The sequence below is a fragment of the Mus musculus genome, chromosome 1 (genome assembly GCF_000001635.26).
Source record: "Mus musculus strain C57BL/6J chromosome 1, GRCm38.p6 C57BL/6J".
Lineage (NCBI taxonomy): Eukaryota > Metazoa > Chordata > Mammalia > Rodentia > Muridae > Mus > Mus musculus.
Genome location: NC_000067.6, coordinates 188,872,850 through 188,883,931, shown reverse-complemented (window position 1 = coordinate 188,883,931; position 11,082 = coordinate 188,872,850). Strand labels below are relative to the sequence as shown.

At 44.9% G+C, this 11,082-nt stretch overlaps 1 protein-coding gene across 2 annotated transcripts in view; it reads right to left on the bottom strand.

Annotated features, from left to right (window-relative positions):
- Ush2a (usherin) overlaps nucleotides 1–11,082 on the bottom strand; it is a 702,660-nt gene that overhangs the window by 81,566 nt on the left and 610,012 nt on the right. For both annotated transcript variants that reach the window (NM_021408.3, XM_017319869.1), the window contains one exon: nucleotides 8,981–9,335. In NM_021408.3, the coding sequence (NP_067383.3) occupies nucleotides 8,981–9,335 (355 nt within the window). The remainder of the gene's footprint in view (nucleotides 1–8,980; nucleotides 9,336–11,082) is intronic.

The window sequence follows — 11,082 nt, the reverse complement described above, 5'->3', positions numbered from 1 at the left end:
AAATCCTATCACTTCCCCAAGTGGGACGGTCTTGTTCTGAACCTTCTGTCTTTTACCAGACTCAAGCCAGTTCTCAGAACCCTCTGGGCTTGAGAGTGGGGGTTGCAGGGGTGGTGCTACTGCAATGACTCTGTTTAGGGAAAAGAACTCAGAACAAGTTAGGGAGATGGAGGTAACCCATTATGTGCTTTGTTGAAACATTCCCTATTGGCTCTTAGGCAACAAGTACAAAACTGTTCTATCCCGGGGAGATCTTAAGGCATTTATTAGAAAAAAAAAATATATATATATATGTATTGGGAAATACTGCCAAAAGGTAGTGATCTACTGGCAGGTCATATGACTGAATCCTGCTTAGGTGACATACAGGCCTCAAGAATCACCGAAGAGCTGAAGGGTGAAGTACCATCTATCTCTGATGACAGTGGGACTCAGAGTTGTGATGTCTGTTTGTCCTGTCTGTGGCTTGTGCACACTAGGATGGGTGTGTGCATCAGTGGGAGGTTGGAGTCAGGGGTAGATGAGTTAAGCTCCTCTTTACTTCCCTGAGCATTCACGCTCACAGACAGTGCCTAGGTGGGGCGAGTGAGTGCCTGTTATTCCTCTCCAGCCCTGCCAGGCAGTCTGGAGGAATAAACTCTCCCTTTGTATCCATTACAGTTTCTGTAGATTCTCAGATTCTCAGAAGAAATGCCACAAATAGCTAACTAATGTATGACCAAGTATTTCTTGGTCATGATCGTCAGATTAGATCTGATGTTTCAGTCGTCAATTGCAAATAGCATGCAATTTTCATATATTCATGAGGTTTCAAAGAAGCCGTTGCCCAGATTCCCAACTTTCATTTTGTTTGTTGACGTCTGGTTGGCGTACATAAGTAAAAAGCACTCTAGTTAGAGCAAATTCGTGGAGGGCTTCGACATTGCCAAGTAAGAAAGCCACTGACAGATGTAAATTCCACAACAATACCTGAAATCTCTGATCCACGTTGTCTGGCTTCTAGAATTTCCAATCAGTGCAGTGTCATTATCAGATAATTAATTTATGCAAACTTAAACCCTCTAAGACACAGACAGAAAATATTTCCTCTGCTCGTCTCCCAACTCATAGGGCTGAGGATGCTAGCACCTTCTGCTTTATAATAGCCAAGTTGAAAAAAAAAGTTCCGGAGGTGTTTCACCTTATAAAATGATAAGGAGTTCAAAAGATTCATTTGCAAGCCCGTCACATACCGTTCACAGGTGGTGGGTGTGGGTCATTGCGTTTGGATTAAAAAGGAAATGTCTCTCCCTCCATGAGAGGTCAGCAGCTTGTGTAAGGCGAAAGCTTTTCGCTGTTCGGCACGATTAGAATATTCCAGCAGTGGTTCCAGTAATTTAGAAATCACAGTATTGTTGTAATATTTTTCTAGGCTTCAGGAGCTCACAATTGTTTGGCCCAATCAAATCTGGGAACACTGGAGAAGTTATCACCCATCAAGGTAATTACTTTCAAGTTGAAATAATTACTCTATCAATGTTAATGGTCTTTCAACTTCAATAAAGCACTCACCTGCCGATAATCACGGCTAACCTCTTGCTCCGCTGCAATTCCCTCTCTATTTAGTGGGTTATATTATAGCCGTTACAGTGGTCACTTGTCCTGAACAGCTGCTGACTTTCGCTTTGATCGGCTGTGAACCAGAAAGAATTGGTCATCTGTGTATGATATCCCCTCACCCATCAGCCCTTGCAGAGCCAAGGAGGTGACTGCAGGGCTGTAATGGGGTTCTTCAGGGGCAGCCATCTTGTCTCAGGTAGTGGCCACTTTCCACTGGTGACAAGAGCAGAATAGTTCAATTAACTTCTGCCCTTCACTGTCATTTACAGCTTGCTGTCTCTGCTAACTGGCATGTATCCTGAATTTATGACGCCGGCCCATTGCCGTGCTCATTTTAGATTATCATGTGTTGTAGACAAGGCTTATTGGGGGTTCTTGGGTGTCTGAGTGAAGTGCCTCTGTAATTGAGTTAAAAGCCGGAAAGCACTACCATACTTGGGCCATCGGCCTCTGAGTGTCCCAGCCCACTGTCCTCCAGGCCCTAAGAGTGTGGTATTTAACAATGGTGATGCCTGTTTGTGTGATTTGGGGAGTAAGTGTTGGGGGCTGGTCCTGTTAATACAAGCTGAGATCTAAAGGAGGCGCGCGCGCACACACACACACACACACACACACACATGGCAGGTAAACAGCATGATATGGGCAGTGGAGGTCTTGGGTGGGCTTTGACTGTGGCAGGGAAGACAGCATACACACACACACACACACACACACACACACACACACACACACACACACGCAGATGCAGAGAGAGAGAGAGAGAGAGAGAGAGAGAGAGAGAACATCATATTCTTGCTTTGCAACCTATGAGACCCTACCAAATCTGGTACTCAGGGAATTACTTGAAATTTGTACACTCAGAATTTTGTTGCCAGGTGGTAGCAAATGTAAAACAAGGTTTTATTATGTGCAGCCAATCAGTCTAGCTGTTCCCTTTGAACCTCTGTTTTAGCTGCCTTTGCTGATTTATTTCAGCATTGCAGATCGCAGGGCATCTAAAGTCTCAGTTTGCTACATTGCCATTGATAGTGCTTTATACAAGTGCAGTAATGGATTCGTGAATGCGATGGCTCTGTGAGATACAGGACAGTTTAGTTCAGACTTTGAGCGAATGAAAGATGATTTGTAAGGGTAAAACTGTCCTCTCAGAAGAAATGATGCCGGTGGAGATCCTATATGGTCTTTAAGAAGGAGTCAGGACACAGTTTGGAGGATTTAAGGGAGGACCGGATATGGCAGCAAGGAAGAGGGAAGGTCTCGAGATGACCTGGCTTGATTGAGCAGTCAGAGGGACAATAAGGTGATGCAGTTATATAACAGGGTGTGAAACATATCCGTTGTGGGGAGTCATGCGCTTAGCTTAGAAAAACAAAGGATAAGAGCTGGCTGTGGTGATTACTGCCTATAAATCCCAGCACTGTAAAGACAGGCTGGAGGATTACCTGTTCTAGGCCAACCTGGGCTACAAAGCAAGTTAAGTAAGTGGCGATGAAATCTACTGGAACTATAAATCTTAAAGAATCAGCCTTTGCTCTCCTCTTCTCTGAAGGTCTGTGTACAGTAAGCCACGTAAAAGGATAGCTAAGCTTGGACTGGTGAAATGGCTACGCAGGCAAAGGTGTTTGCTAGCAAGCTCAGTGACCTGAGCTGGATCTTTGGTCCACAAGACGGGAGGAGGGAACTGACTCTAGCAAACTGTTCTCTGACTTCCGTATACACACTGTAGCATACACACGAACACGCACACACACACGCACACACACAAAGTAAATCATTCTTGTGTTTTTGAAAGCATGCCTGGGCTCATGAAAAGCCAATCAACAAGGGGACTCTGGCTGATAAGTGAGAGCACTGATCATTTCCTTTCTCCCTGGGGGCGGGCATAAAGCGACGTTTCTCCCCCAACTCTGTGAAGGCATATGAGGGATAAACATCTTAGAGAATTATTTGGAGGAGTTGAGAATCCCAAGGAAGAAGTGATTGACATTCTACCCTTGGCATGGGGCGTCCTATGGAAAAAGAGACTCTTGGGCTATTTTGGATCTAGACACATGGGTGGAGAAGGGTCTGGAAGTTCTTAATGCCATCCTAGGATTTGATGATCATGACCCAACACAGAAGATGAGTGCTTCTTACTCAACGCGCTCTGAAGCTGAGGTGCGATTGGGTGTTGGCTCAGAGAGCTGGTAACAGACATTCATAGGAAAGATTACCATGGACAATACAAACTTCCATCATTTGGTGAGACAAGTGCTCTGTAGGCCTCAAGGATGCTGAGAAAGCAGTATCAATGTGACAGGTTGGGAAGTGTGCTGGCGTTGAGGGTGGGGAGGAAAGAGAAGCTGTTGGTTTGACTGCTAGGAGAGTGACAGAAAGGGACACAAAACAGCAGCAGCAGCAACAGCAACAACAACAACAACCAACCATGTCACCAGGCTGGCCTCCATCAGAGGAGGATGGGGCATGGGAATTCTGTGGGGTCCGGTACATATCCTGCAGATGTAATTCCCATGAGGCACCTGCCTGGAAGTCACAGTGGAAGATGAATGAAATCATAAACATCTGGTCATTCTTACACCATTCATCTCCCGTCCCTCCTTCCTTCCTTGTCGTCCCTCACACCCTCCCTCTCCCCCATCCTCTCTCCTTCTTTCCTCCTCTACCCCACCCCTTCCCATGATTCTGAGATCAGTGAAAGAACAGAAAAATAAAGAAGGAAGAGTCACATGACTATGATGTCTCCTCTTTGAACCAGTGGATTTAGGTGATGTGGTTGGTGATGACCAGTGACTCAAAAATGCCCTGTGGGACCCACCTTTGGCGTTGTTGATGAATAGAAAAGGAAGTCGTAGTGGAGCTGGTCAGAATGAAGTGCTGGGAGCCACACAAAGCTTTTTCAGGGGAGTAGGGGAAAGGAGATCATGCAAGGCTAGTGAACGAGAACGCAACATCAAATCAAACACGCCCTGATAATGAGACGCCACTGTTTTATATGATGCTAGCCTGTACATGCTCTGCCTTATTCATGTAATAGAAAGAACGACCTAGTTACACTATAAAATGTGAAAAATCTCTCTATTGGGCAGACACACTAGGGCGTCTAGGTGGAGCTGCCAAGGGTTTTCCCTACCATTGTCTGTAACAGAGATCCTTCTAGAATGAAGTCATCTTACAGAGCGTTCCCACCACTCAATAAATGGGTCTGCAGAGGAAAGGCTGAGAAACACCACACGGTCACAGCTACAACCAGTGTAAGATCATGCGTAAGAAGCCATAATATTTTACATTATAATAAGCCAAAACGAAAATGGGATTAGAATTGAGTTCATCAATTCACTCACAAACCTTTCATAATAGGGCAATTATGAAGTATCTCATAATGTGTTTTGGCTACAAATCTGTTTAATGGTAAGGAGATCTGGGCCAAGCACATGAGGAAATTTTAAATGCCTCCTCCTTGACATTGGGAAAGGGAGTTTGGCAACCAGAGTGTAGAGACTAGTGTTGTAATTCTGGATTTTATGCCCAGATGAGAAGCCAACTCTTAGTGACCCAAATTGCTTGCTCATCTCATCAGCTCCTTATGCCTGATTTTACATATGGAGCGAGATACCATCAGGGTACTGGGCAAAGGTATGCTTTGGGCTCAGTGTTCTATAATCTGTAGGGCAAGCAGGGACATGCTTAGAGCACCGGCTTGTAGGTAAAACCCCTTTGCCTTTAAAACCCAAATTATTTCTGCCAGCGCAGTGACAGGTGCCAGGGAGCAAAAGCAAACAGACCTGAGTGGTGGTGGCAGCCTCGCCAGCCTCGCCAGGAGCGTTCCTGCAAGTAGCACCATGGATCTCTTGCATGCCAAGAGAGGCTAAATTCAGCGTCTCTTCTGACACCGCTTCATCCATCACAGAGCTAATGGGGGAGTAAGTTTGAGGACTTGTAACCGAAGCCTGTTTTCAGGAAGGAAGTCTCCAAAGATCCGAGGACACCCTCAGAGTGTGGGTCTTTGCGTTTCAGAAGGACCAACTTAGACTCGAAGAGAGATGGCTTTTTGCGATGTTGGGTAGAGAAATTAGAGATGTATTAAAATCCACAGAGCCCCCATTTCTCCTCTCCTGCTGCCTCTGCTGTTGCTGTTCCTCCTGCCAAGATATCTCCTCTTCACCCCCATGGAGGGCCCCCGCTGCCTGTTCTCCATCCACTGCCACCTCCAGCAGGATTCATGGCTCCACCACATCTGCTTCGTGCAGCTCTCCCAGCAGCCTCCACCTGTTTCTAAACCATTGGGGGTTTGGGGGACCCAGGCAAGCCAGGGATGAGCTTACACCATGGGTGGTGATGTTTGGTGGTCCCTTGAGTATATGTGGGACCACAATTATCAAGGGATCAAATAAGCGACGTTTGGAATGTCTTTCACAAGTTGGGGTTGATTTGTTTTTCTAACTGTGTGTTTGCACTCCGTGCCTCATTAATAGTAAACACCACTTCTTTGCTGGGGAAAATTTCAGCCAGAGCAAGTAAATCCAGGAAGAGTCTTGGAGCAACATTTAAAAGGGAGTCCTCTATGCCGAGACAGAAGACACCCAGTAGTGAGGGGCTTAGAAACCTCAGACTCCCGCTAATAACTTTTGCCTCACATTTGATCCACCGTCTTCGTACCCCAGTCACTGCTTGACTCAACCTGATAGTACATCCCAACACTGAGTACTGATAAGGAAAATAGTTTTCGATGATTGTTTATCCAACATGATTAAATCTGCTTGACCCTAAAGACTGTTGCAGTAATATAGGGAGGTCATGTTCAGAAAACAAACAAATAAAAAATAGGCTTAAGTTTTAGACGAAGATATTTGGCTATATAGTGTGATGGTTAGTCTTTTTTGTCAACTTGACACAAGCCGGGGTGATCTTGGAAGATGAACTTCTGCTGAGGCAATGCCTCCTCCATCAGACTGACCTGTATGTAGGTAAGTCAGTCAGTCACTCACTCCCTGCCAGCCATGGTGGGAGGAGCCACTCCCACTCAGCAGCAGACTGGTCCTGGGGTGTCTAAGAAAGCAGGAGAGTGAGCAACAGACAGCAAGCTGGTAAGGACATTCTTCTGTGGTCTCTACTTAAGTTCTTGCCTCCAAGTTCCTACCTTGAGTTTCTGTGTTGACTTCTCTTCATGATAGGCTCTGACCAGGATGTATACTACAAATAAGCCCTTTCCTCCACAAGTGGCCTTTGCTCTTTGCTCAAAGTTTGTCTGTCTGTCTGTCTCATTGACACACACACACACACACACACACACACACACATACACACACGATATATATGGGAATCGGAGGGAATGAGAGTCATAGACCATAGTGAATTTATGGTGACTGTGCCCTGGGGATTTGGCCTGGTGACCAGAATGTCTGAATCCTGGCTTTATAGAAGATGGCCCTGGTTGCTTGAACAATTCAGATGGAGCTTTCTGGATGAATCCGACCAAATCTCTGGTGAGTCTTGCTCTCAGAGTCATTGATCCGGAATGTTGGAAGGCCACTTGGGATGAATGCTCACATTCAAAAATAAGGTATAGGGATATTATAATTTCCTGATTATTCTGCCTAGTCTCTTCAGCATCATATGGACTAATAAGTTTTAGAAAAGCAGAAAAAGTGCTGCATGATGGGACTGTCAGGATGGGGACGTTGAAGGCAATGGCAGGAAGCACTCCTTGTGTAGCTTTCAGCCTGAGGCCACAGGCTGGCTGCTCTTCCAGGAACATGTTAGCAATGTATAAATAGAACCCAGCAGAACAAACAAAGGACAGAGTCCTCACATCCATCGGATCCTTAAATCATATTTTATAATAAGACCACACAAGCAATGACTCATGGTATTCTCCCCAAGGAATTCCATTAGACCTGGGGAGAATATATGACTAGCGGGTGTACTCATGGAAGTCATATGCTGAAAGAACAAAGGCTTGGTCATTGTTACTGGTGCCTTTGATGAAAATATATTTATGACAGTATTTAAGTATTTTAACCAAAATTACTTTGCAGGTAAAAGATTAGAGTACAAGTTCTAAGAATACAGATTGTAAAAACATTTTCTTGCAGATCAAATGATCCGCTGAAATGATGGCTTCTACATGAGACAGCGGCTACTAATATTTATAAAGAAGGACCTGGAAATGAAATGGGGAAATGCTGATAGAAACAGCATGTCAAAAAGGAGAACAAAATATCCATTGTGAAATAAGATGAGGACATCTGCCTTGATGTCTTCTCTCTCGTGCTGCTTATTGTCGGGTCGTACGAGAAAAAGTCAGATGGCGGTAAATGTGATACTTTACCGTCCACTCACAAAGGTTCTCTTGGAATTACATCACAGCGCACTAACCTGGTGCTCTTTCTCCATCCTGACAAACATGAACTCCTTAACTTTCATATAAATTGGGCTTCCATAGGCTTAAAGCACAAGGCAAATGGCTTTAATTTTAAAAACTATTATCCAATGCAACCTAGACGTCTCCTTATTTGCAAGGGTTGGTCAGTGATGTCTCAGAACACTTTGGAAACCATGACATTCACCTCCTGAAGCCCTAACATTTCATTTTTCTTCACACAGGCTCTCCAGCCTGAGTGCTTCTGGTTGACTTTGGGGCATCTCCCTGAGCAATGCTTTCCGTATGATACCTGCTCTTGGAATGTGACTCATGATTGGCCAGTGGTGGGGTGTGGGATCTAAATCCCAGTGCAGTGGGCGCTATAGGTTTTCTTATTTTTTTTTCATAAAATTCACATCTCTACAATAGTGTACAAAAATTTCCAAGACAAAACCCATCACACTTCTGCATCTCTCATAGAACATGAGTATTTTGCATAAAGAAAAGTCTCAGGAAATACTAGGTGAACTAATGAAATTGTTTTATGCATCAGGGGTAAGAGTTCAGGACAGAATAATCAATACCCTGTTGGAACACATGTGTCTTTTGTAGCACATGAACTATTATTGTCCCCTCTCTGTGTGCATATAAACATACATATGTGTGTAAGATTAATTCTTTGATATACTAGAAAATTACCTGTTCTTATCTTGATATCATTCCTGTGCAATATTGAGGGACGTACTGAGTTATTCCCATTTAGTGGGTTTGTAAAGGTACAGAGATTCATTTCCTTGCTAGGAGTAATACCAATCAGTTCCCGTCTGCCGACCGGTCCCAAATACAGCTCGGACTCAACTGATTATCTTATCCCTAGGACCAGATTGCTGTTTTTCACATACAAAAAAAAAATTCATACACGTATGCTCTAAGTGAGGAAAGTGACAAGCAGATAAGGAAATGAATTATAACCTGTTAACCAGATAATCTGAGGGCTTGTTATGGATTCTAAGTTCTTACCGTCACCGTGAAAGCATGCACGGTAGAACTGCCGGGTGCTGCCGCATCTGGTCTTTCTTGGTAGATCACATGGTACTGGGAGATGAGGCCATTGGGGGCCTCTGGCTCTGTCCAGTTTAGCATGGCTGAATGAGCACTGGTGGCTTGAACCCGTGGTGCTGGGAGGCCTCGAGGTGGGGCTTCCAGGGTCTGTATTGTGGACCACGGGCTGTCCACTGCACCCTGGGAGTTCCAGGCTCTCACCCGGTACTCATACAGTGTAAAAGGCCGCAGAGTGCCTGTATCATCAGTAAACTCCAGAGCTCCTTCTGACCAGACAAAGAGCAGAGACTCTTCTTCAGTGTCAGCAGGACGCCTGCAAAAGAACCAAGCAAGCCACGTGACACCCAGACACAGCTTCTCACACACACACACACACACACACACACACACACACACACACGAGAGAGAGAGAGAGAGAGAGAGACACTGTGTTTAGGATTCCTTCCTCCTTTCTTGGTTATCGAGAAGGTTATCTTCTTCCAACTTATTGTTCTTTATGAGGAATGTGCTAGACGTCTGCTCAAGGCCATTTCTAAAATGTATTTGACTCATGTGTGTGTGCGTGTGTGCATGTATGTGTGTATGCATGTATGTGTGTGTGTGTGTGTGTGTGTGCGTGTGTGTGCGTGCGTGTATGTGTGTGTGTGCGTATGTGTGTTGAAAAGTACATACAGGTCATAAGAAACATGCAAATATAAAAGATATAAAAATTAGCCAATACAGTACTGTGATGCTTAATATTGTCAACATGACAAGTTCTACCATTGCCTAGGAGACAAGTCTCTAGGCAAGCCTGCGAGGAAATGTCTAGATTGGGTCAGCTGAGCTGAGAAGACCCACCCTGTGGGTGGCATCTTCTCATGGGCTGGGATCCTGGACTGAATAAAAACAGGAAAGCAAGCTGACCACCAGTACCCACACCTCTCGGCTTCATTATGGATGTAATGGGACACTCGTGCACCTCCCCACTTCTCCACTAAGGATGTAACCAGGATACTCCTGCTCCTCCCCACTTCTCCACTAAGGATGTAACCAGGATACTCCTGCACCTCTCCACTTCTCCACTAAGGATGTAACCAGGATACTCCCGCACCTCTTCACTTCTCCACTAAGGATGTAATGGGACACTCCTGCTGCTACACCTTCCCCTCCTGAGGGACTGCACCCTCACACTGTCCCTTAAGTTACTTTCTTCAGGATTTTGTGGGAGCAACAACAACAACAAAATAACCAGTGATCACATTTTGTTGTATTACCTTCTCTTGAAAGATTCATGCAATGCAAGGGATCAAATACACTATTTGAAAGTTATAACCCTGAAGCATATATTATGTTTTAGTAAAATGTTTCTCCGTATTTTCCGTCTCTGTTAATATTGTCAAGGTGGCAAAATCTGGAGTCACCTGGGAGACAAATGTCTGGGCATGCCCGTGAGATTTGGTTACCTGAGCTGGGAAACACGTGTGTCCATCATGGGAATAGTTCAGCAAATCCACACCAGGTTATAATTCTTGTGGGTTTTTTTTCTAGTGCATGGAGAACTGTTTTATGCACTTTATTCCTCCAAGCGAGGAGCAGATCATGGGTGCATGCATAGCAGCTTTACTCAGGTTCTACCCTTGGTCATAGAACCACAGAATTGGGTACACAGTGGTTGGTGGCTGGGGAATCCTAAGACTGTGGTAGGTGGATTGTGTGAGGCTCCATACGACTCTCTGGCTAACTGATGTTCCATATGACTGAGATTCCACATGGCTCTCTGATAACTGATGGACTTTGGTGACTACAAAGCTAAGCAAGGTTGACCCCTCTGCTACTGCAGGATGCTGGAGATCACTATGCCCCAGTACCTCAGCTGGCCCACTGTGGGACAGACATGGCTGGAGAACCCACAGCTCTTCCTGGGATTTACCTAGAGTGATACACCTTGCATTTGCCTGCGGGATGGTTGAACAGTATTTCTATGGACTTCTTATCTGCCACTTATTTTCTCTCCATTAAAATCAATCTTAATTAAATCATGCCCCCATCAAAGCAGGAAGCATTCTCATTCTCATTGC